Source organism: Dermacentor andersoni, chromosome 8, assembly GCF_023375885.2.
Source record: "Dermacentor andersoni chromosome 8, qqDerAnde1_hic_scaffold, whole genome shotgun sequence".
Lineage (NCBI taxonomy): Eukaryota > Metazoa > Arthropoda > Arachnida > Ixodida > Ixodidae > Dermacentor > Dermacentor andersoni.
In genome coordinates, this window is record NC_092821.1 from 67,007,129 (window position 1) to 67,033,611 (window position 26,483).

General features: G+C 50.8%; 1 protein-coding gene across 20 annotated transcripts in view; it reads left to right on the forward strand.

Moving 5' to 3' along the window:
- Positions 1-26,483, forward strand: part of LOC126538778 (uncharacterized) — a 353,978-nt gene that overhangs the window by 280,970 nt on the left and 46,525 nt on the right. For 2 of the 20 annotated variants that reach the window (XM_072289746.1, XM_072289750.1), the window contains exon 1: positions 17,494-17,583. The exons of 12 other annotated variants lie outside the window; for them this stretch is intronic. Coding sequence is in view for 1 of the 8 variants with exons in the window: in XM_072289745.1 (XP_072145846.1) it covers positions 17,505-17,583 (79 nt within the window). In the remaining 7 variants the exon portion in view is untranslated. 6 more of the 20 variants (XM_072289749.1, XM_072289745.1, XM_072289748.1 and 3 more) reach the window with 6 other exon arrangements.

A 26,483-nucleotide genomic window follows, 5' to 3' on the forward strand; every position in this document is an offset into this window, starting at 1 on the left:
GTATATTCTGGAAGGGGAAGGCTTAGGTAACGATTATCTACAGCTTTTGAGAGAGATTTACCTAGAAAATACTGTTTGCGTTGAATGGGAAGGGATGAGGAGCGCGGAGAAAGTTCATATCAACAAGGGACTGAGGCAGGGGTGCCCTTTATCCCCGCTGCTGTTTATGATGTACATGGTGAGGATGGAGAGGGCGCTAGAAGGAAGTAATATCGGGTTTAATCTCTCATACAAACAGGCAGGTACAGTAATAGAGCAGCAACTCCCAGGTTTATCTTATGCGGACGACATCGTGTTGCTCGCAAACAAGCAAAGTGATTTGCAACGTCTGGCTAATATCTATGGACAGGAAGGCAACAATTTAGGTTTGAAATTCAGTGTTAGAAAATCAGGTGTTATTGTATTCAATGAAAAGAGTGAACAGACAGTGGAGATACAGGGCCAAGAAATACCTCGGGTAACAGAATATAAATACCTTGGTATATGGATAAACGAAGGCAACGAATATATGGAAACACAGGAAAAAACCATAGCAGTCAAGGGGAAGAGAAATCCAGCCATAATGAAGCACAGAGCGCTATGGGGATACAATAGGTACGAGGTCCTCCGAGGTATGTGGAAAGGGGTAATGGTTCCAGGACTTACTTTTGGAAATGCGGTTGTTTGCCTTAAGTCAGGGGTACAATCAGGACTCGACGGGAACCAAAGGTCAGTGGGTCGCCTCGCATTGGGCGCTCACGGGAAGACTACAAATGAAGCTGTGCAAGGGGATATGGGATGGACTAGTTTTGAAGTGAGGGAAGCTCGCAGTAAAATTGAGTATGAAGAACGGCTGAGGAATATGGAGGAAAGTAAATGGGCTGGGAGAGTGTTCAGGTATCTGTACAGGCCAAACATTGATTTACAGTGGCGGAATAGAACTAGGAAGCTTACCAGCAAGTATGCGGCCTGTGGGGTGGGCAACACAGCAACAAAGAAGGTCAAGCGGAAAGTCAGAGAGGCTGAATTAATCTCATGGGTGGCGGCAATGGAAAAGAAACCTGCCATATGAGTAACTACTTAAGAGGAAAAAACGAAATTAGGAAAGAAACCATTTATGATAACTCAAAGGGAAGCTCATTACTTTTCGAAGCGAGATCGGGATGCCTTAGAACACGCACCTATGGACGTCAGACTCTGGAGTTTTGCAAGACGCATAGCGCCACCTGCCGGTGCGAAGAGGCAGTAATTGAGTAGTGCGAAGCCCGACTCCCTTGCTAAGTTGCCTATGCAGCTAGCGACTGCGAAACAACGATTTAACTAGATTTTGGTCCATATTGCGAGTGTTTTACGCATTTAACACCCAGACAGAGAGCTATGAATTTCTACGCTAGTCGGACGCGCCGTCGAACTGCCATAAAGCGTTTCCTGGCTCACTCGTCAGACTGATGGTATAGAAGCGACGGCAACCGCGATAGCTCCGCGCGCTACGAAGTTACGCCGCAACCGACGCTACTGTTGTGTTGTAAATTGCCATGAACGTAAAGGACGGAATAACAACGTTCAGTTTTGCCGATTTCAATCGCGATCGTATGAAGGGGAAAGGCGAGAGCGCTGGATACGGGCCGTTCAACCTGTTGGGTAATCGGATTACTTGCATTCCCCACAACACTGCGGCTCGCACGATAGATAAAGTGCGACAATTTTGTTCTTCTGTAATTGTGTTCCGTAGCCCTGATGGAGGACCGTGGTGATCAAGCGAAAACTCAAGAATCTGCAGCCGCCACTTCGTTGGTAACAGAAAAAACAACGTTGCGAACCATCCTGTTTATGTGCCATCGATATCTCCACTTTTTAACTGACGTCCGCCTCCGCTTGACTCAACAAGTGGAACGGAGAGATTTGACATGTCAGCTTAACCAAACATTTTGGTTCGTTTATGAATTCAAAATCCTGTTCTAGAGCATCGTTGTATCGCGAGCTCATTTGTACTTTCGGTATTTTGAATGTCCTGCGCCGATACAACAAGCACGCTTCGCGGTGTGCTGATCCAGTGCCAGGAGGCACTGGCTGAGCCTGCCCGACTGCGTTTTTCAAATGTGAGCAATAAAGTTGCTGTAGGAGCACTGGATGAGTAATTACGAAGTAACGCACATGTGTAAAGAAAAAAATGTCGCGTTTATTTACATTTATTTGTGCGCGCTTGTTGCTCGAAGCGTCTGCGAAAAGTTCAAGTTAAGGTACTGAGCGATGCTGTAGCTCCTCCGAGAAAGAAAGATGCAGCGCGTAGGCACTGTAGGTAGTAGTAGAAAACATTTATTCACAAAAGAGGAAAGAAATACGGAGAAAAAAAGGAAATGTACAGTGAGTGGAGTCTTCATTTCAAAACCCCAGTGGCCTTGGCTGCTGCTCTCGCCTGGATTACCAGTCCGCGCTGGGTCTCTAGGTCTGAGCTGGACAGGGTGGCCTCCCACTGCTCCTCCGGCTGTTGTGTTTGTATGTCTGGCGGTTTGGGGCCCGTACACCCCCACGTGACGTGGTAGGCAGTGGGCTGTTCGTTACACCAGGGGCATGCGTCTTTGTAGTGTTCTGAGAAGAAGCTGTATTTGTGTAAGTTGGGGAAAGTCTTGGTCTGGAGCTGTCTCCAGTCCCGCGCTTCCTGTGCGTTTAGCCCCTTGTGTGGTGGGGGGTAAAGCTGTCGTTGTTTGCGCAGGTATTGAAGTCTCGCGCCGTAAGCCGCGGGGACGGGGAGGGTGGTTGTGGAATCGAGGATTGTGGCCGCTCGGTTTGTGTGACCTCGAGCTAGCCTGTCCGCGACCTCGTTACCCTCCAGCCCCGAGTGCCCCGGGGCCCACGTAATCTGGTGTTTGAGTGATGAATTTGTAGCCAATGGATTAGTCGTGAATCTAGCTAATTTTTGAGGTATTCTGCCTGCTAGAAGGAGCCGACATGCCGCTTGGGAGTCTGTCACTACTTGTAGTTCTCGGTTGGTCGCGTCCCCGTATTGAACAGCCAGCACGATCGCCGCCGCTTCGGCTTCCGTAACCGTACAGTGCGGAATGGAGATACTGGAGACTTCTGTGTAAGTAGAGTCCACCACCACGACTGCTGCTGCGTTCGATGCACCCTGATAGAGGGAAGCGTCCACGTAGACCGTCTTCGGGCTCCGTCCCACTGTGCGTTTGAGGTAGTCTACTCGGGCGTTTCTTCTGCCTTCATTGTGAGTTTGAGACATGTTTTTTGGGAGCGGGTCCACGTGTACTCTGGCCCGGTACGGTGGAGGAATGTTCGTGGTCGACTGGATGGTGTGAATGTCCTCCGGGTAGCCGATGCGCTTGAGGATGTGTCGGCCTGTCGCTGTGGAGAGCAGGCGTTCTCTCTGGGACAGGAGGACCGCCTCTTGAATTTCCTCGAACGTGTTGTGTAGTCCCAAAGCTTCCAAGCTCACATTGGATGTATACGGTGGGAGACCAAGGGCATTCTTGTAGGCTACACGTATCATCGCATTGACTTTGTTTAGGTCTGCTCGGAGCAGGGTGAGGTATGGGAGCCCGTAGGAGAGGCGGCTGATGACCAGCGCCTGCACCAGACGGATCGTGTCCTCCTCCCGCATGCCTTTTCTGTTTCTGGCCACTCGGCGGATCATCTTAGAGATCTGCTGTGTTGTCGTTTTGAGCAGTTGGATTGTGTGGTTGGCCTTTCCGTCGCTCTGCAACCAGAGACCCAGGATCCGCATGACTGGCACTTCCCGGATTGGAGCCCCGTGTAGGAGGATGCTCAGGTTGCCTGGTGATTTGTAGTTGTATCCCTGTATGCGGATAACTTCGGATTTGTCGGGTGAGCAGCAGAGCCCGCATCGAATGGCCTCGATTTCGACGCAGTTTGCTGCCGCTTGGAGCGTGTCTTCCTTCTCGGCTAGGGAGCCGGTGTTTGTCCAGATCGTAATGTCGTCCGCATACAGGGTGTATCCAATGTTCGGAACCTGTTGCAGAGCCCTGGCGACTCCAATCATGGCGATGTTGAATAGGAGCGGGGAGATGATCGATCCTTGTGGCGTGCCCTTGTTGGGCATGTCTTGAGGGTCCGATCTCGTGTCACCCATTCCTATTGTTGCCGTTCGGCTGGACAGAAAATTCTTGATATATTGGAAGGTGCGCTTGCCGCAGTTGAGATTGCTGAGCTCCGAGAGAATGGCCTCGTGAGACACGTTATCAAACGCACTTTTGAGATCCAGCGCCATAATGATGTGTTCGCCACCCCTCGGGATGTTGGAGAGAACCTCTTCCTTCAGGAGAAGGAAGGCGTCTTGCGTCGACAAGCCCGACCGGAAGCCAATCATGGAGGGATGAAAAAGATTGTTGTCTTCCATGTAGTGTTGGAGGCGCGTCTGGACGACTCGCTCGTAGAGCTTGCCCAGGCACGATGTGAGAGATATAGGTCGTAGTGCTTCGATCACCGGCTTCTTGCCCGGTTTCGGAATTACTATGATCTCCGAGTGTTTCCACTCGGAGGGAATTTCATTCTTCTCCCAGAGCGAGTCATTGAGGTACTTGGTGAGGTCCCTGATCTGTGCCTTGCTCAGGTTGCGGATCATGGCGTTGGTAATTCTGTCTACTCCCGTCGCCGTGTTTCGGGTGCACGATCGGACGGCGGCATACACCTCGGCCTCAGAGATGGGAGCGTCGAGTGCAGTGTTTTCCTTGCCCTGGTAGGTCGCCGAGCACGGTGGGGCGGTACTAGTACCGATGTATTTGTCCCTTAGAGCCTGAAGCAGTGCTGCGTCGTCTCCCGGGAAGAGGTGAGCAATGCGCTTCAGGGTGCGTGTAGATTGTGACTTTGATTTAGAGGGGTCGATGAGGTTCCGCAGAATTGCCCAGGTACGGGAGGTTCCCAGCGTTCCCCGCAGTGACTCGCAGAACTGTTGCCAATTTTGCTGTGCTAGGTTGGTGGCGTATGTTTGAGCTTCCTCCGTGAGCTGTGCAATGCGCAGGCGGAGGGGTCTGTTTAGGCGTTGCCTTTTCCATCTTCCCACGAGCCGGCCGCGCTTCTGCCATAGCTTGAGTAGGTGGCGGTCTACTTCTGGGGCTTCCGGTGTGCGGTGTATTGTTTCTGTTGCTGTTCTGTATGCTTGTCTGATGTCTTCGCTCCAGGCGTGAATAGATTGAATGGGACCTGACGGGAAGGGTGCATTGCGGAATTTGGGCCAGTCTGTGATATGGGCGGTGCCCAGACCCCTTCTAATTTTGGATGATGATATGGACGTGCTGAGTATGCAGTGGTCGCTGCCCAGCGTTTCGCCTAGGTTCGTCCACGTGGCGTCGGCGACGTTCTTCGTTAGGGTGAGGTCGGGGCAGGAGTCACGGGTGACACTGTTGCCTTCCCTGGTCGGATATAAAGGGTCGGTGAGGAGTTCCAGTCCGAGGGTTTCTATTGCTCGTGCGACTGCCACTCCTCTTGCTGAGTTTGACTGATACCCCCAGTCATGGTGGGGGGAATTGAAATCCCCAACTACGATGAGCTGGTTAGCTTGCGCCAGTCGATTGGCTTCGGAAAGGAGGTTGGTGAAATCGGTCCTTGCTGGTTTTGGTGGCTTATACGTGTTAACCACGAACGTGCTCTTTCGGCCCCGTTTATTGGGCACTATCTCTATGGCTAAGTGCTCAATGTCCGGTTCCGATAAAGAGTGCTCGATGACAGTGATGTCTTTTGCGACGAGGATTGCAACCGTCGCCATGTGGGGTTGGTGGATTGTGTAGTAGCCGGCTAGCGTTGGGGTTCTTTCGGCTCCTATCTCTTGCAGGCAGATAAGGTCAGGTCTTATGGGGGTGGTGCAGAGGTATTGCTTAAGGAGTCCTTGTTTTCGTCTGAAACCTCTGCAGTTCCACTGCCATATTTCTATGTGTTCGGTGTTGTTTGGCTTATGGTTTGGGGCCATATTGGGCGGCTAGGTGGGCTGGCGGGCCGGCATCGCTCCCAATGGAACTGGCACGGCTGCGATTGCGGGAGGGACCTTGATCGCGTGACGAGGCGCGTTTGCGGCTTTGAGTCTGGAGCGCCTGAATTGACACTGAGTGTGAGTTCTGTGCAGCAGTTACCTGCGCGAGGTTTCCCGCTATGGTTTCAATTTTAGCTTGAAGCACGCTGAATAGTTGGGTGACATTTTCGGTGAGCGAGCTGACTACTCTCTTCTCCATGTCCTGTAGTGTTTGCTGTAGCGTTTGGTGTGTCACTACTTCATCGGGTTGCTGTGGGGGTGTGGTGGGTGGCGGCGCAGTGTTTTGTTTGATTACTTTGTCTAGTTTGGCCATAAGCGCTGCGATCTTGGCGTCTTGTTCTGCTATCCTAGCATTTTGCGCAGTTATAATCGCTTGTAGTTTAGGGATTCGGGTGTCTGTTGGAGGAGCAGAGGAGTCCTTGCCCCTGCTTTCCCAGCTCACCTGCTTGGTTGTGTCTTGGGCGGGTTGCTGCTTCTTTCTCGGCATCGGTGTGGGCGGTGTCCGCATTTGTTGTGGATGTGGCTGCTGCTGCCGGGCTCGGGTTCTCGACCTGGATCGGCTCCTGGATTGGCTGCGGCTGCGGCTGCGGTCGGCTGAGTCCCCGTCCTCGGAGTCGAACCAGCGATTATTGTAGATCTTGGGGAGGCCGTCCCATCGAGACAACCTTTTCTCTTCGTTGTTGCGGGTGGGTGGCAGCTGAAGCGCTCTTGGTGGCTTCAATCTCTTGGGGCATTCTTTGGTGCCGGTTTCGTGCTGACCACCGCAGAGTCCGCATTTCGGCTCACAAACGTGGGTGGGGGGTGGGTTCGGCATGCCGCACCGGCGGCAAACCGGCGTGTTGGGGTCTGGACACACATCCGGGCGATGTCCCGGCTGCATACACATCCGGCAGAACTGCCGGGCCGGCCTATACTGGTAGCATGGGTATTCACACCCTCCGTGGTAGACCAGCTTGGGTAGGTGGGATCCTTCTATGGTGAGCAGCGCCGTTGTAGATGCGCCCAAGATGCGGGCGTCCAGGATCTTGATGCGGGTGTCCCGCACCCACAGTCCTTCCATGAGGGTTTCCCTTGTGTTGTTGGGGTCGAGTCCGTGAATGATCCCTCTGATGGTTTGCGGTGAGAACGGGACGTATGCTCTCACCGGGTGGGCTTGGTTGTCCAGTTTAAGGTGGGTGAGTTGGCAGATCTCGTCAGCGGCCTCCTCGTGCGGGGTGCTGACTATCAGGATGTTTGAGCCCATGTGGGGGCGCACGACGTATTTCCCCTCCGCACGGGTGGGGTTCTGGCAGGACTTGACAATTGCTGCCGCGATAGCGTGGTTGGGGTATTTCTTGAGGGCTAGGCCTCTCGTCGGCCGGATGACTACCTTCAGATCTCCCTTTGGTAGGGGTGGCAGTCTGGGGCGACGAGGACCGGGCTTTCGGGTTATGCCTGGGGTCAGGAGGTTGCAATTGGACGGAGTGCCACTCACGGATATGGCTGATTCCGATGATGAGGAGGTCTGTGTTTCCCGGGCGGCCCTGCGGAGCTTCTTCGCCCGATGCTTGCTGAGAGCGTACTCCCACGCGGGACCGTGGGTAGGGAAACTCGCAGCTGAATCGGACGACGATGTCAGGAGGCCTGGTTCTTGCGTGAAGTAATCACGAGAGTCCATATCGGAGTCTTCGTCAGGGAGGTTGACCATGGATGGTGTACGTTGGTGGCCGTTGGAAGGGCCCGGACCATCGGGCGAAATTTCGGGGGCCATTTCAGCAGTCGGGGCGGCGGTTTTACAGTCGGAGAGCCTGGCGCGGCAGGGCCGCGCAGGCAAGGTCCGATTGGCAACCGGTTTGGCGGCTGGGCTCAGGAGCGGCGGGCCAAAAGCGTGGGAGTACAGGCGGCGGCGAGCCCGTCGGGCCGTTCGGCGGGATGTAACCAAGGCTGCCGGAGGCGCGATAGCAACCGTCGTCGGTATAGAGGGACGACTCGCAGGTTATTGGGGAGGGGTGGGAGCCCATCCGCAACACGTCTGCTCCGGTCGGCTGTCGCGGAGCGAGTCGGCACTGTAGGAAGCTTACTTTCGTTATGATCGCACGCTGTTTGCTGCCTTGGAAAACGTTTTCTGTTTGCTGCCCTGGAAAAGGCTATGAAAGGATTTACTCTCTGTAAATAATTGCGAGACAAAACATTACGATAAAATACATAAAGGTATACGAGATACTTAAGTCTTGTGTTCAGGACATATTCAATATGAACCAATTTGAAATGCTTAGATTTTTATGCTGTATGCCAATAGACAAACCTGATGCTCTTTGTACTTGCGAGTTGCAGCATGCCGAAATAACACTTGAGCCTTTATTTTATATTGTACACGTACTTCGCCCTGCTGAGCTTCCTTCCCGAAGCGTGGATGGGCGGAAGAAGCTTTCCAGGTCCTTGATTTTTAGGAAACCGTGCCTCAACACAAACGAAAGAGAAGGGTCCATGGTGGCCTATGCACATTCGCTTGCGGACAGCTCTCGTTGCACTACTCAATTCTCGGCAAGGCTCCGATGGGGGCGCTGGTGACGGGTTTATCCGCAGCGCCGCCTGGGCAGAGTCTGAGGTCTATAAAGCGAGATATAAGAAGGAAGAAGAAGCATGTGCTTGCTGCGGTAGAGCTAGGGAAACGACGGAGCATATTTTATTAGAATGTGAACACGTCTACCCAGCGGTCGATTTAGGCACCACTGGCCTCCTTGAAACCCTTGGGTTCAGCGGGAGCAGTGGTAAAGCAAACAGGTCCGCAATAGACATCAGTAAGAGGCGATTGGAGGATTGGTGGAAGAAAAGTAGGGAAACGACAAAAGACGGAGACGTACAAAAGCACAGTTCGCAATAGGGGATCAGAAAATTTGGACGTGGTAGTTCATAGTGTTTTTTTTTCTTCATTGGTTAACCTAGGTAAGATATTAGGCAGCATAGTAGCAAGAGCTTGGTGGCGCAAGCCACCGCCCCGTTCCAAAGGGGACGCTCATAACATCCATCCATCCGCGGCGCCGCCTGGGCAGAGTCTGAGGTCTATCAAACGGCACTCGGTACGCTTGCACATTGGAAACGTGGAAGGTGGTTCTTGTGTCGAAGGAGGAAAGGCTAGCACAGCACTATTTTCTGCAACCCATGCGGGAGCACGGCTCAGCGCCAGCAGGGTGGAGGAGCGTTGTGGAGGAGATGGGATTAAAAGAGAGAGAGGGCAGGAGGGAGAAAGGTAGAGGGTCGTAGAGATGGAAGCGAAGTAGTGGCGGATCATGACCGCGGTGGTAGCGGATCACAACGGAGGACTGATAAAACATACAACAATCACGGCTGGCCGAGTGGTGGAAGCCGAGGAAACCGCGATTGCCATGGCCGTGCATGCGGAAGCGAATGCCGTCATCAGCGACAGCAAGCAGGCCATCAACAATTTCGTCCGTGGTAGAATTTGCAAACAGGCGTACCATGTCCTCACACGACGCCCCTTAAGCGGCTTGAAAACCCTCGTGTGGACCCCCGCTCACGCGGCTGTGCCCGGCAACGCGTCGGCTCACAGTTTGGCTCGAGATTTCGCGCGCCGAGCCTCGTCCGCGGATGCGGACGGCGTGAATGAGGAGGAGAGACACGAGGAACCCTGCGGTACTTATTATGAAATAGCTCATCGGTATCGCTTGAGGCGTCGCGCGCTGCCACCACCGGCCAAGCAACTCGACAAAACGCAAGCGGTCGCGTTTCGGCGACTTCAGACAAATACATACTGTAGTAATCGCACCGCTGGCACGAGTTGATGGGGTCTCGGTGCTGACGCCCGTTATTGCCAATGGGTCGCAAGCCCCAAGGGTAAATCCGAAGGTCCCGGCAAAGCAAGAGAAGACTGGTAACAGAACAACTTGTTTATTCTAACATAGCAAAAGAGCGGCCGGTCAGGTCGACCGAAGTGGAGAGACGGGAGAGCAGGCAACTCAACAGTACAAAACGGAGTCTCTCCCCTGGCGTCCGGGGGCAGCTGCTCTTATACTCTCGGCGTCGCGGTCCAAAAGGGAAGGTCACGGGATGAAGGTCACGGGATGAAGGTCACGGGACGGCGGAGCATGAGCCCACGACGGCGCGCACGGTCGAGCCGAGAGACCTGCTGAACCGAGTGTAGTGACGCATCGCCAACCCTCACTTGGGGAGCTCCGCTCCCCGGCTGCCGCGCTTTGACAAGCGTGGGCACACACACACACACGCACACACGAAGACACGTGGCACTGAAACACGCCTGGACACGCTTGGCGGGTAGGCGTTGCGGCGGCGTCGAACGGGCCAAAATGTCCGCCGCTTTGAACGAAGCCCCGGCGTCCGTTGCATCCGCGCCGGCATTACCGCGCGTTGTAGGCGAAACGTAACAGACCGCCCCGCCGGGGGAAGGAGATCCCGATGGACAGGGGACTGCATCCGCTGTCCGGAGGGATGTCGCTCGATGATGCTCATAACCGAAGTCGGGCGTCCTTTGGCGTTTCTTGAGCGCAGCGCACAGAGAAGGCCTCGTTCTCACGTTCAGGTGCACACAGGACACTGCAAAGTGACTTCGGGAGAGTTGACATTTTTGTTCTCGTTTCCGGCAAGCGTTAGAACTACGCCGAAAGTCAACCGCTCAGTCAGCAAGCACGGCACAACCCTCACTAAGCCCTGCCAGGCTCTTTCCCCTTTTATACTGCTGCCTAGTTCCTTACAGTAGTTTAGCAGCACTCAGAACGCGTCCACAAATCGGAAAATTGCACTAGAAAGCACATCATCACTTTGAAACACTACACAAAAGCAATAAGTTAAAAAAATCCTGCCTCAGGAAGAAAAACATCAGTAACAAGCAATTTTGAGGCTGATTCCCACGTTAGGGGCTTCGACTCAAGCCATCGGCGTTACCGTTGAGACTCCCCTTTTTGTAACGTACCTCAAAGGAATATTGTTGCAAAGCGAGGCTCCAGCGCAGGAGGCGGCCATTTTTGGGAGAGATGGTCTGCAGCCATTGGAGAGGGCAGTGATCCGTTTCAATGATAAACCTCGAGCCGGCTAGGTAACATGACAATTTCTGAACGGCCCACACGATACACGCACACTCTTTCTCGGTGGCGCTATACGCCTGCTCACGACTGGTCAGCTTACGACTAGCATACAGGACGGGGTGTTCTACTTCTCCATTCTCCCGTTGGCACAGTACAACGCCCATGCCTCGCTCACTAGCATCACACTGAACAACGAACCCTTTGGTGTAGTCGGGCGATCGTAGCACAGGCTGGCTTGTTAGGGCGCTCTTTAGGGCGCTAAAAGCTCTTTCCTTCGTCTCATCCCAGACGACTGTTTGCGGCTCTGTCTTTCTTAGAGCATCCGTCAAGGGAGCCGCGATATCAGAGTACCTGGGGATGTACCTCTGATAGTAGCCGGCGACACCTAAGAACGACCGAATATCGGTCTTCGTACGCGGTTGCGGGAAGTCTCGCACAGCGGCCACCTTTATTTCAGAGGGGCGGCGTCGACCCCGACCAATCACGTGTCCGAGGTAGACAACCTCGGCCTGTGCTAACTGGCACTTGGGAGCCTTGACTGTCAAGCCCGCATCGCGCAGGCGGGTTAGCACTGCCCGCAAGTGCGCCATATGTTCAGGCCAGGATGCGGAGAATATCGCTACGTCGTCTAGATACGGTAAAGCGAATTCTTGCTGTCCCCGCAACACTTTATCCATGAGGCTTGAAAAGCAGTATGGCGCGTTCTTCAAACCAAAACTCAAAACTTTAGGACGGAATGTCCCCATTGGTGAAATGAACGCCGCATACCTACTAGCCTCTTCTGTAAGTGGAACCTGCCAATAACCCCTGACAAGATCTAGGGTGGAAATAAACTGAGCGCTACTCACTCTCTCAAGGCGCTCCTCGATGTTAGGGATCGGATAAATTTGATCCTTAGTGATGGAATTAAGCCTGCGGTAGTCGACGCAAGGACGAGGTTCCTTGCCCGGTACCTCAACTAAAATCAAAGGGGAGGTATAATCACTCTCACCCGCTTCAATAACACCGAGCTGTAGCATTTTCTTTACCTCAGCCTCCATAATATCGCTCTGGCGGGGTGACACCCGGTACGCCTTGGATCGTACTGGCTCTGGGGAGGTAAGTTCTATGTCATGAGTAAGGACAGAAGTCCTACCAGGCCTCTCAGAGAACAGACCTTGAAACTCTTGTAAGAGCTGGTGTAGTTCTGTTTTCTGCTCAGGCGACAGCGATGCTTTACTTATTAAGTCACTAATGACTTGATCGGTGTCTTTCCTGTTTGTCACTGAGCCTAGTCCCGGAAGCTCGACCGGAAGCTCTTCTAACTTTCCCGCATCGGGAATTTCCTCTCCAGTATCTGGTGCCTTTAACGCTACAGGCTCAATTTTATCCCGTTCGGGCGTGCTCTGAATGCCAGCTTGCTGCGCCTCTGACCCTTTTTCATCGTTCAACAACGTCGACCCCGCAACTACCGCCTTTGCAGCGAGCTCCCGAACCTTCGATCTGGTTAAGGCCTGAACGCTAGCCTCACCAAACAAAAGCCCCTTCTCGCGCAGGAGGTGATCGGACCTGTTCGAAAATAGGTACGGGTACTGGGGGGGCAGCATAGATGACACTGCGGCCTCCGTCTCAAGTGCTCCGAAAGGTCCTTCAATAAGCACTTTTGCTACGGGCAGACACACGCTATGAGCTTCCACGGCTTGCTTGATCCATGCGCACTCGCCCGTGAACATATCGGGTTCTACGTAAGAGGGGTGAACTACATCCATTGTAGCTGCGGAATCGCGAAGCACTCGGCACTCTTTCCCGTTCACGAGGAGGTCTCGCATGTAAGGCTCGAGAAGCTTCATGTTCTCGTCAGTGCTGCATAACGACAAAAACACGACTTTTGGTTTTGTTTCTGGACACTGCGCCGAAAAGTGACCCGGCTTCTGACACGTATAACACACGCGCGCTTGCCTCGCCTCGAACCTCTTTCTGCGTTCGGCTTCGGCTGCCGCCGTCTCCTTACGTTCGGTCGGACTGCTTTCACTCGCATCCGCACTACGTGTGTTCCCCCTTGCTCTCATGGGTGTGAACTTCGGCCTCTCAAACTTGGAGCCAAATTCACCCTTTTGACCGTCCTTAGCTCCGCGAGCCCGACGCGTCACAAACTCCTCGGCTAACTCAGCGGCTCTAGCCACCGTACTAACGTCTGGCCTATCCAAGACCCAGTACCGCACGTTCTCAGGTAACCGACTATAAAACTGTTCTAGCCCGAAACACTGCAGAACTTTCTCGTGGTCACCAAACGCTTTCTCTTCTTTGAGCCACTCCTGCATGTTTGACATAAGCCTGTAGGCAAACTCTGTATATGACTCACTCTTGCCTTTCTCATTTTCCCGAAACTTCCGACGGAACGCCTCCGCTGACAGCCGGTACTTTTTTAGCAGACTCGATTTCACTTTGTCGAAATCCTCTGCCTCCTCTCTATTCAAGCGAGCGACTACGTCGGCCGCCTCGCCGGGTAGCAAAGTGAGCAAGCGCTGTGGCCACGTTTCCCGAGAGAACCCCTGCTTCTCGCACGTTCGCTCAAAGTTAACCAGGAACAAACCAATGTCCTCTCCAAGCTTAAACGGCCGCATCAGGTCAGTCATTTTGAACAATACTCGTTCTCCTGCACCGTGTGCCTGACTTCCATTACGAGCGCGTTCCATCTCTAACTCGAGACGCTTCATTTCCAAAGCGTGTTGACGGTCACGCTCTTCTTTTTCTTTCTCTTTTTGTTCTTTAAGTTCGCGCTCCTGTCTTTTTGCCGTCTCCCTCTCCTCAATGGTCTCAAGGCATTCCGACAGCTCGTCATCCTCAGCTTCTAACTCAAGAATAGCCCTTAGCAGTTCTGGTTTTCTGAGTTTGTCTGAGACATCCAGACCCAACTCTCTCGCAAGCTCCAGCAATTTCGGTTTGCGCAACGACTTCAAATCCATGGCTGCTCTGAATGCTGCTTTCTCTACTGCCTACTATTGTCTTGCCGCAAACTAACCCGGTAGCAACGACAACCACAATTACCAGCTCTGTTTCTAACACTAACAAAAGCCTGGCAAAACTCAGAAGAAGAAAGTCCCGCACTCACCAAACCTCGCAGCCAAGACTTCAGCGCAGTCGTTCCGCTGCAGGCAACCAGTCATCACACAGGGCTCGTTGCGCTGCTCCCGGATGGTCGTTGTGCTGCTCAGCATACAGTCAACCGCATCTCTTCGCTGCTGGCCTCCGTTGTCGCGATCTCTCCGCTGCCACCAGATGTAGTAATCGCACCGCTGGCACGAGTTGATGGGGTCTCGGTGCTGACGCCCGTTATTGCCAATGGGTCGCAAGCCCCAAGGGTAGCGTTGGCCTGGCGGCCTGGGGCACTGGAAGCATCCGAAGGTCCCGGCAAAGCAAGAGAAGACTGGTAACAGAACAACTTGTTTATTCTAACATAGCAAAAGAGCGGCCGGTCAGGTCGACCGAAGTGGAGAGACGGGAGAGCACGCAACTCAACAGTACAAAACGGAGTCTCTCCCCTGGCGTCCGGGGGCAGCTGCTCTTATACTCTCGGCGTCGCGGTCCAAAAGGGAAGGTCACGGGATGAAGGTCACGGGATGAAGGTCACGGGACGGCGGAGCATGAGCCCACGACGGCGCGCACGGTCGAGCCGAGAGACCTGCTGAACCGAGTGTAGTGACGCATCGCCAACCCTCACTTGGGGAGCTCCGCTCCCCGGCTGCCGCGCTTTGACAAGCGTGGGCACACACACACACACGCACACACGAAGACACGTGGCACTGAAACACGCCTGGACACGCTTGGCGGGTAGGCGTTGCGGCGGCGTCGAACGGGCCAAAATGTCCGCCGCTTTGAACGAAGCCCCGGCGTCCGTTGCATCCGCGCCGGCATTACCGCGCGTTGTAGGCGAAACGTAACAATACCCACACCCAAAATACATTAACAAAATCACAGGGGGCAGGGAAAGCGACAAATGTAGGCTCTGTTCAGAAACAGGAACACTAACACATTAATGTGGGAATGCACCTCGCTCCCGTTCTCTCATCCCCCCGTCAGCAGCGAGACTGACTGGACAGCCTGGCTCAGTTCCGGGGACGTCGACCGACAACTTCAACTGGTGGACTGGGCGGAAAAGGCCAAGCAGGCCCATGGCCTTACTTGAGCCCTAATCCTCAGCCACGTCCCTCTTTACCCTTCCCCCTTTCAATAAAGTTTATCACCACAGGATGCCCGAGGTGGTACAGGCCATCCTACCACCTCGGGCTTCTTGATCCGCCATTACTTTTGGTGCAGTGGTCAAATCGAGGACAAAAGTGCAGAAACCTTGGCAGCAGGTATTTATTCCTGTGTCAAGAAATAAAATGCTCAGTTGTTAGTGCGCCTACGTGGTTGTCTCGTGTCTCCTTCCTTCGGCCGTTATTTTATTTGGCGCCTTCGTTGTAAGCGTACAGGCCTTCGTCTGCTGCGACTGGGCGGCTGTGACTTTTCTTTTGTTGGTGTGTGCAGCGAGCGTAAACATGTGCGCTAGTGGTCTTTTTGGTCCTGTGGAAAGAACTTATACATATTAGTACGTACCTCTAAATTAGTTCAACTTCGGCATCATTATTCAGAAAACATGGCCAAGCACGGTTTCCACACCTTTCTGACTCATATATAGCACAACGTTTCAAACGATAGACCGATGTGGTTTCGCGTAAACTTAACGTCGAGGTAGCGGTAAGCTCGTGAAAATTAATACGAACGACTGTAACCTGTGGGAAAATCCCGGCCTTCAGTGCACTTAGCAGCAGCTGAAACCGGAAAGCGCCCTTAACAAGATGCTGCGTACACATGTTGAAGAAAACTGGCGTCCGTGCTGCGTTACTAATAACAGGCGCCACCCGTCTACCAACGCCCGCATGGCCACGGAACAGCACGTGTCGTCTGCTATCAAGAGCCTTGCACTACGTGCGCGAGAAAAGAACTTGCGGAGAGTCTAGTGCCAAAGTGTACATGAACTCGTGCAGCACGACGTCAAATCGAGTGCCGAAGTGCAGGTGGCGCTAACTGCACTGGCAAATCGAGTGGTAGAGTGCTGCACCCCCTGAACTAGTGGAGAAAGTGCAGCCAAATCGAGGAGACCAATACAGTTTCTGTATGAAACTCTATGGCACGACCTACTGGAACTCCAGACCAGTAGGTCGTGCTCCAGACGTGCTTCAGACCTGCACAGATTGGGAGCTACTTGCGCCCACTCTCGTTCAACTATTCGCCGTTGGTGTCGCTTTTATAACCTGTTCGTCTGCTACTCTACGGTTGACTGGTGCAGCGCTGTAATTACTACGGCGGCCGTTGCGTTTGTGACTAACTGCTTGCAGTTGATGATTTTTGCTAACACAGGGACACTGATGTTACAAGGCTTTGATCGGTCACTTAAGCACCAAAAGTTGATTGCCCGAACCTAAAAAATGTCGAGGCGTGTAGTCCGCTGCTCCCTCTCCTATTGCCTTTTTCGAGCAGATTATTATAAATCACATTGCTTATAGAGTTCGTAAAGTACACAACAGTTTCATTGTATGCGTTGTAAAACTTGTTTCTGCGCTCTTCAGAAATTTGAAACCACCGTATATGTTCGACGACAGAACGATTACCACTCATTTTAACTCTTAGAAGTTGTCCGTGAATGCGTCGTGAGTTCAAAAAGTAAATAACGCACACAGCTTCACTGCGTACCATTATGCTACCGCCTTACTACGCAGAAAAGCTAGCTTTACAGTTTGAAAAGAGTTCCGTGACACGATTTAAGGCCTGCAGAGCAGCACGCATATTAAAGCACTTGAATCGCTTTTGCAAGCTTTCTACTGAACTAGACATCCAACGGCAATAAAAACAAGATATGCTCACCTTTCCTTGAAACAGAATCGATCAACCTATTACACATATGCGGCGCCGCCGGAGGACTTACTCGTGAATACTTTTACTATACTTTTACCAGATCATCTGCCTTTTGCTACGGCTCACAGCAGTAAATCCTATTGTCATCTACGACATTAGGCTATTTGTAATCAACGCAAAAAAGCTAGATTATCCTATGAATCTTTTAAAATAATTTTTCCAGTCTCTTACGGAGGCTAGGAAAGGGAAATTTATGCTGTCGATCTATGGCATTGCAGTTGCCACCTACGCTCGTTGTTTACATTTCTTGCGCCGCTCCTCCTCTTCTAGTTTCCCTATTCAAACGCAAGACATTCGCAAATATCTGTTTTATTTTGTATATTTGTGAATTTATTCATTTACCGCCAATACAAGCTCATTGTGCCTGCCGAAATGGCAACACGAGCGCTGAACAGATCACAGAAGCAGACGACAGCGAACAGGTTATAGCTAGCGCCACTCTGCTCGTACGTTCCATCCCTAGCGGCAAATAGGCGTGCTGGAGCAGGGAGATCTGTGCAGGTCTGGAGATCAGTAGGTCGTGCTGTCCACTACCCGTACTAGTACACGATGTCATGTGGTCATGCTGTGTTTACGCGCGTGGTGAGCGGGTACAAACTTCCCTGCTGCTGTCGCTTACGGCCACCTCCAAAGGTAAACGAGTGCACGAATCAGCTCGATACCTACGTCCGTTGCTTTCTTTGTTCATGTTGTAGCGGCACGCTTGTACACACAAACAAGAAAAGGAGCGGGTGAAGAGGACTTTGTTTTTGCTGTAGCGGCCTCGCTCCATCCAGTGCTTTAAGTATAAACCCCATGCAAGCGATCTTGCACGCGACAGCGACAAGCGACGCGATGGAGATGGCTGTCGCGTTCGCTCGTCGCCTACAAGTTGCACCCCATGCGAGCGATGACTTCGAGCAACGTCCCCAGTGTTGCCGGTATGAGGGCAGCAATATAGGCGCCTAAACTAGCGTGACGCGTGCTTTATTAACTTAAGTTGATGTATTTTACAGTAAAAAGCAGCATAAAATATTTCTGAAAGTCTTGCAGTAGGTTCTTATCCTTGCACGTATAAAAATTCAATCGTTTGCTCGTTCCGTGCGACAATCGGAAGTACTGGAGTTATGTACATCCAGTTCCGGCTTTGCGCTATTGGCTAGTCGCTCATAGCACTTCCGGGCGACGAGCGACGAATTCTAGATTTGCAGAACCGAGCGATCGCGCGACAAGACCAAGCGATCTGTTCACGCGACGGCCCGATCCGTCGCTCGAAGACGTCGCTCGTCGCTGTCGCGCACAAAATCGCGCTCATGGGGTTTAGCCTTTAGTGCCGAGCCTTCTAAATAGACGTCTCCCGCATTGTAACAATATGTCATGCGCGCAACCTTGCATCAATGGTCGACATTGTCATAACACAAATACGGTATATTACACAGGTAGTCTGTCTGCCTTAATTTTGTCTGCTGTTTTTAGGACATCTATTACGAGCTACCCGGACGAACGCTACACATTCGAGAGTTTACAGCCAAAAGAACATTTTTCCTTGTTGCGCGAGGAGCACATTTTTATTTATTTTTTCACTTAGCGACGGTTACGCGGTGAAGTGCTCAAGGCACATATCCCTGGATGATTGTACCGTCATTTGTCTAATTTGTTTTACTGTGCTACTGCTGTCGTTACAGCTTCTGCTGATGTTAGTTGGGCCCGTCAAGATCTAGCCCATCTCTGCACCGTTGACAAAATTAGCTGCAAGTGCTGATTGCTGCTGGTTGGCTCAGTCTAGAATCAGGTGTATACGTACATCCATTTGCTCAAGGCATTCTGATGCTTCTAATACTTGAGCTGCTCCAGTAAAGGAAGATTGAATTAAATGTCGTTTGAGTGATGCGTGACACCCCATCACTGTTGTGCTATACAGGTGGCAAGGTATTTTCAGATCTAGGCCAGTAAGGCCGGCCAGGTAACTGTTGGAAGTTCCCAAAATGCATTAAATGCGCATATAAAATTGTCTTGGCCAGAACTCTTATAATACTGTAGGGCCCTTGGTGCCTGATGCAATCGCAAAAGAAACAGTAGAAGAACCCAGAAAATTTGTGCCCAGCTGCCCCGAGACAATAAATCATACAGAAATAATTGTGTTGCAAACTACGACTGAACGTCCGCAGCTGTGAGTAATTTCCTTGTGGGAATACTGTTGCTTTTCAACGTCTTTTGTGTCAGGTGCACTATCGCTTGCCAGTTGCGTCTTCAATGTCTGACTCATTGTCATAAGACTGCGTCTATCTGTACAATGCAGTTGCTACGCCACTAGCGATGTCTGTGAGTAGTGGCGAAAGTGTTAGTATAGATCAGGTCTTGTACATAGGAAATGCCAGTCGGCCGAAACAATCGCTTAAATTGTTTCAGCATCATAAATAGCTCTGCAAGCCTGCAGGTATGCTTAGATGTCTCGGTGTTTGTCTGAATTGTGATCGGCAACTGTTCGTATATTGTTCTTATGGTGGTCAATTATTGAAACTTTGCCACTTACTCTGGGCTTTGTGTGTAGCAGTGTGGTGTACTCTGCATTTCATTCTGACATGGACGTGTGGCTGCAACGAAATATTTTGAAGTGAATTTCTTTGGCTCTTTCGATCATTTACGTATTTAGTTGGAGGTCTGTAATGGTTGGTGGTCGGACTCTGCTAGGAAAACATTCGTTTGCTCTTTCTTGTTCTTTTATTTGCTTGTTCTTTTGTTTGTTCACGCTTTCATTCCTTTAGGCTTTGCTTACATTGATAGTCATCATCTATGGTTCCTGCACATTTTATTCACACAAGTTCATGCTCTAATTTGCCAGCAATCTTACCAACAAGGGTTTAGGGCTTGCACTCTTGCTTGCTAACGTTGCACACCTTTGATAAAGTTTGGTCACACTTCCGTTACTACAGGAACCCATTTCTTGAGGAGTTGTACGTCACTGTTCATGACTTACAAGAGGGTTGAGCGTTGTCATTCCCTCTCATGGCCAGATGTGTTAAACATAAATATAATTATGGGGCTGTGTGTGTCAACACTACAATCAGATTATGAAGCATGCCATGGTGGCATACTACGGATTTTGACACCTTTGTGTTCTTTATAGGGTTGCTGAAACGGTTCAGGACCCGCTGTGGTTGCTTAGTGGCTATGGTGTTGGGCTGCTGCACATGAGGTCATGGGATTGAATCCTGGCTACATTTTGATGGGATCAAAATTCGAGAACTCCCATGTTTTAGGTGTATGTTGAAGAACCCCAGGTGTTCTCCAACTACAGTGCGCCTTGTAATCAGATCGCAGTGTTGGCTTGTAAAAACACCGTTTAATCTTTTTTTAGTGGTTCAAACAAGTTTTGTAGACACATAGGGTACAGTAAACATTCGTACCACAATTTGTGTGAAGCATCTCATATTAAGAGAGCTACAGACAATTGCAAGTTACCGTCCTCCATAGCCATACATTTTCTCCTAAACTCATTTGCCGAGTGATTGGGCTTAAGCTCCACCTCCATTGGCTTTGCCTCATGATGGGACGTCATGTTGTCTACTTCTGGTTGTCTTGGAGCCAGTGTGCGAAGTCTCTACAACCTCTCTACCAGCCGCCTGGCAGTCGGTTCCAAACGCGAGCTATTGAAGCCGTGTACGTTGTGAGCATTCTGTAGCAGCACCAAGTGTGTCTGATATTCCGGTAACCACGGGTGAGCTGGATGCTTTGATGGTTGGGTGGAGTCCTAAACTAAAGCCCCTCCCCATACTACTATTGCTGTAATGAAGGAGTTTTAGCCTAGACGTATCTGAATGACCTGATCGGTCTACATGGTCCAAGCACCTGGTGGTGCAGAGCTTAACCAGCGAAACGAAGAGCTAATATTGCTGTAACCAAGCCTAAAAAATTTTAGACATTTAGAAAAACATGTTCATGGCTAAGTTCCTACCGAAAATTTACACCGGAAGGAAAATACAATGCACTTAGTTACTGCTTTATTAGTTCTGTGGTTGAGCACTCTGCTACCAAGTGGCTGCACCATGCATGGCGTTCACATTTGCGCTTCCACTCGTCCAATAAAACGCCCAGGCCCAGTATGCTTGTGCTTGGGTTTACTTGAAATGTCGCAGATGTGAGACACAGTTGTGGTATATGGTAATCCTTCAGTGTGACGTGATGGCCGCAAATGCACAAATGCTGGTGCCGATGGTGCTGGTGCAGCCACTTCGCTCACATGTTTGCCTTGCCGAGGAGCATGATATTGCAGCTTGACATGTTGTCAATTGCTACGTTTGCAGCCCACAATGCAAGGGCGAACTGTATTGCTCGCGAAAATACAGATTGAGACCAACACCGATTGCGCAGCTCACGTCATAATGGAGCATGTTGTAATACAAGCAGACAACATTTATTGTCTGCTGGAAGTGCTTAAGTGTAGCGATAAATTGTCCTTGTGCATTCTCTTTCTGGTACTTTCTTTTTCGTAGAGACAAATTAACTTACATTTCAACTATTACAAACCACATTTGTTCACCATAAAGTTGGGAAAAGTATCGATAATGCGCCCTGAGCAGTGCATTGGATAGCTTGCCCTAGTGGCACCATGTGGTCACCTCAAGTCACTTGATCAGGGGAGGCTGAAAACTCAAGAGGAGTGGCGTGCTGTGATTGGTAGTGAAGTACAATCACGCTCAGAATGAGCTAGTACAACGCAAAAGCGCGTGGCAAAGCGTCGTGTGTTGTAGATGATACTGAGCATGATAGTACATATTTAAAACCTTATAATAAATTACACACTTTTTGTCACCCAATTATCACAAGTGCCAACTCTAACAACTCAGCACATTTCTACAAAATCGTGAATATTGTTTCAGGGTCACTTTAACGTCTACTTATATCTAAATACAGAAGCGTTTTTGCATTTCACTCTGGTCGAAGTGCAGCTGCTGCAGTCGGGATTGAACCTGCGACCTAGACCGTAGCCGCAAAGCTACCGCCACGAGCACAGAAGGGCTGACTTCACATGCTGCTGCTTCTGTTTTGTCGCCTAGACCCTATGGTGACGTAATGAAGCTTGGCGTGTACGCACCCCGCGCCAGTTGTCCACTTGGCAAATATGCGTGGTGTTTACATTTCCAAAGTAGCAGAAATTTAAAGTATTGTACCTTTAGTTTGCGAGCAAGTGCTGTCGTTTTTGCTTTTATTTTGTCACTTTTTCCCTCTCCCGCCTTCCTCTCCCCCCTCTGTATGGAAACTGGGAGTGAAGAGGGGCAAGGCTGTTATTCACTCGTTTCCCAACTGCATAGGTTCTACCCATCCTCTGCATTCTATGTATCTCCCCTCGGGACTAGCGCGTTAATAGAAGAGTAAAAACCGCTGCAGTTTCTGCAATGATTTGGGGGGCGGGGGGGCTCACGGATAACTACAGCTGTCGGGAGGCTTATCTGGTGATGACCCAGAGGGTGTTGCGCAAATGCGGCACAATGTAAAAGTTGAAACGAGCCTCTTGCATCAACTTTCCTCTCTACGTCGCTCCTGCCATGTACATGCACACTTTCTGCCACTGCTCGAAGTGGCTTGTAAGGCAGTAGCAGCAGTAAAAAATTCGAAGGAACATGCAAAGAAAGCTTAGCTTTAAGAATCCATATATAACGACATGTAATTATCATAGCACGTTAGACGCAACCATCAGTTATGTCTTCTGGATGGTGTTTTCAAACTGTGCTTGACATTTGCATTGCTAAGTTCCCTTTAAACGAACAGTGTTAAGACAGGGTGGAAAGGTTGCCTTATTAGACTTCGAATGTGCCACCATTTCTGCGCAGTGCATCTCGCAAAGCCACTGAGAGCATCGCAGCTTGGCGCAAGAGGCGCCAGCTGCATTGCATCTGCACCACTCATAATGGCACTTCATATTGATCCGGAGAGAGAACGAGAGAGTGAAAGAAAAAGGGCTAAAAGTGAAAGTGAAGCTGTGCCTTGGCACCCCCCTTTCTGCCATTTCTCTCTCTCTCTGTGAGCGCAGAAACAATGTGGAAAATTTGCCGTGGAAGCAGCCTAAAGCAGCAGACAGCCCAGTTTGTAAATGATACTGCTGACAGAGCACAACACTGTGTTGCTTGAAATGAAGCTGCAAACTTGGAAGACTCAAGGAAGTATGAGCTCGCATTGAATGATGTTAGAGGGAAAGATGCAGACGAGAAGCTATATGCAAGTATATTTACAAAATGAATACGCTGCACTTCACCAAAAGGCAACAGCCCGAGCTAGCCTTTAATCATCGTCTTGACACCGCTGGCCTCTTTTGCATCGTAACTACTACCCTACTACCACCACAGTACTATCATAGTACTACCATAGCACTACCCTCGTCAGTAAAAGTGCCAAGCCGGTGCAACTAAAGGCTTGGCTCGGAAGCACTGTAGTAGGCCTTGAGCCTGCTGATATGCACATCACTGGATGACCTAGAAGAGGGTGACGTTGAGCTGACGGGAGCAATTTCGTAGGTCACTGGTGTCACCTGGTGGAGCATGCGGCAGGACCTTGTCTAAATCAGGAAAGGAGCTTCTCTGAAAGTCCAGCATGACGAGAGGGTGACCACAGGAACATGTGCACACCAAGGTAACACTGTGTGTTACGGTGGCAGGCATTGTACAGTTGCTGCTGAGTGGCTTGCGATGCCATACACGTTTCTGCCGACCAGGTTAAGTACCGCCAACCTGCCCTCCTCCTCCACGCTCCTCTCCCACTCACCCCCTTAGCTTCCGGCGTCAAGCGGAACTTACGTAGCTGCAGCTTCCTGTTCCGAGTGGAAGTGACACGTTGTTTTTTGGCGTTGTCAACCTGCGACGGGTTGTGGCACGAGCGACAACGTACAGTGGAATGTAGTGCCTGGGCGCTTGGAGACCACTGCCGTTTATCGTGCAATTGGACAACAGCGACCGCGAACTACTACTTCAGCGGAATACAACAGCTTGTCCCCTTTGCATTCTTCTTATGGTGACTGCTACAGCCCTGCAAAGCATGCGCGGGCGTCTCACCATCGTCTAACAGCAGTCAAAGTGGAAATTTCAGCAGCGCAACTCCAGGAAGCGGAAACGCCGGTACCGGAAATTTTTAAACCGGAAATGCCGGAACCGGAAATACTGGAAGTGTATTTGGTGTGAGGAGAAAAGGCGGCGCACAACAAAGGTTGTCGCTACTTAAGAAAGCGGCGGTGGCGCGTAGATGCAGGGGCTTTAGCAATGCCATCAGTTGAGCACGGGCAAGTTGGCAAGCTTGGTTGGCCGAGGCGATGGCACTGCGCATACTCGCCTGTCGAGGAGGTTCAGAAAGAAATGCAGCATCCAGGGGCAAGGTTGGTTTGCGACCGTACAATAAATAGAGAAATTGTGGCAGCGTCATGCCAAGAAGAATTATAGGCAAATGTAATGTAAGGAAGGGCAACGTCCCAACCGTAGCAGTCTTTCAAGACGTACACGGACAGCATATCTGTGAGGGTACGGTTCAACCACTCCGTCGGTCTGTTGGTTTGAGGATGATGTGAGGTGGACAGCTTGTGTTGTGTGGAGCAGGAACACACAATGTCGGTGATAACTTTCGACGAAAAGTTATGACCACTATCAGTAAAAATAAGTTGCAGGCGCCGTGGAGTAAGATAATGTTATGCAAGAAAAAGTGCAACCTCAGTGGCCCAACTGGTCAGGAGAGCCCGTGTGATTGGCGCCACCCTTAGCAGGTGGCGTAATCAGTTTCAATGGCTACCCATTTGTTTCTAGTGGATGATGCGGTAAAAGGGCTGAGGAGGTCTAATCCAGCATGGAAGAATTGTTCTGCAGGGACGGTGATCAGCACGTAGCGCCTGAGGCTCTTTCTGGTGCTGGCAGAAATCGCAGGCAGCAACGTGTTATCGGATGGAGCGAGTGAGACCGGACCAATAAAAGCGGCGGCGGATGGGGTTGTACCTGAGAGATACCCCAAGGTGTCCTGCAGTAGATTCACCACAGAACTCAAAGAGCAGAGTGTGTTGTAGAAGTTTGGGCATGACAAGAAGATAATCAGACCCGCCATGGGAGAAGTTCCTTCGTTGGAGAATGCCAACCTGCAGGACATATCGGCCAAGAGAGGCATTGTTAGGTGAAGAGTGCAGATGCTCAATGAGTGCTCGAAGTGGTAGGTCTCAGTACTGCTCATCGGCATCGTTAGAGAAGGCAGACAGAGAAAATGCCATTGGCGGTGCTACAGACAGTGTCGTCAGGCTCGTTGACCGGGTAACGAGACAGGGAATCAGTGTTCTTGTGGAGACAGCCAGATTTGTAAATGACAGAATACGAATATCCTTGTCAGCGTCACCCCCAGTGAGGAAGTCGACCTGTAGGGTCTTTCTGTGAGCACAACCAGCAATGTCCGTGCTGGTGTGTGATGACTGAAAAGGGTCGGCCATATAATTATAGGCGTAGCTTTGCAACTGCCCAAACTAATGCCAGATACTCGAGCTCAGTGATGGAATGGTTATGCTTGAAGGTTGGGAGGTGTCTGCTGACATAAGTGGTAATATGGTCATTGCTGTGCTGGCATTCTGCCAGTACTGCACTGATTCCGTGGCTGCTGGCATCGGTATGGACTTAGGTAGGTGCAGAAGGATCACGCCTTTCCCTGTGAGTTTTCGACAATGACCCTGTCATCAATCAGTGGTGTCTTTGTGACGCTCAGGAGAGGGTGACATTGTTATCTTGAAATGAGCTGTCATTTCTGGGTGCTCGAAAAGCTGAAGATCGAGAGCGTGACTGCCTGTTCTATGACTCAGGCAACGCTGATTGAGCTTCCTTGAGTGAACGATGAGACGTGATCAGTGCCCATGATAGCCACATGTCTGCCGGTGAAGCATCTTTTTTCTGAGGGATTGTCAGGCACAACACCCCTGCCACCAGACGGCGCATCAGGACGTTGAGTTGTTCGATGCAGCTCGGCTGGCTTGATGCTTGCATTCCTCAAAGCCATTGGGATGCAGGTGCCGAGAATTAAGATCTTCTGGCCAAAGGCATCTTAATAGGTGGGCTCTGACTTGACTGTATAGATGCAAGATGACAAACTCCAAGGAGCGACCTTTGTTAGCCCTGCAGAATGCCGCAAGTGTCACATGCAGGCCACTCATCGCCAAACTGTACAAATTGAAATAATCTGACAACCCCCTATCTGAAGGGAAACCCTCAAACACGAGGTTCACATTAATCTGGACAAGCACCAGGACTCTTTCAACAATGTCTCCGTGCAAATAGACACAGAGTTTATGTAATGAAGCTAAGTAATCATGAATTAGAGCTGCCACAGATCAGGAAGGCGAAGGGAGAACTGGCTTTGAATAATTGATATCTGTAACACTTAGCACAAGCTACATGATCATGACATAATGCCAAGTTGCGAAATAAACAAAATGGAAAACCATCTACAAGTCTTATCACTTCCCTTAATTGGCTCAGAAGGCCTGATTTATTCCGCCTTTCTTCTAGTTCACTTTTAATTTGTGCTACTGTAAAGCTACGCTCTAC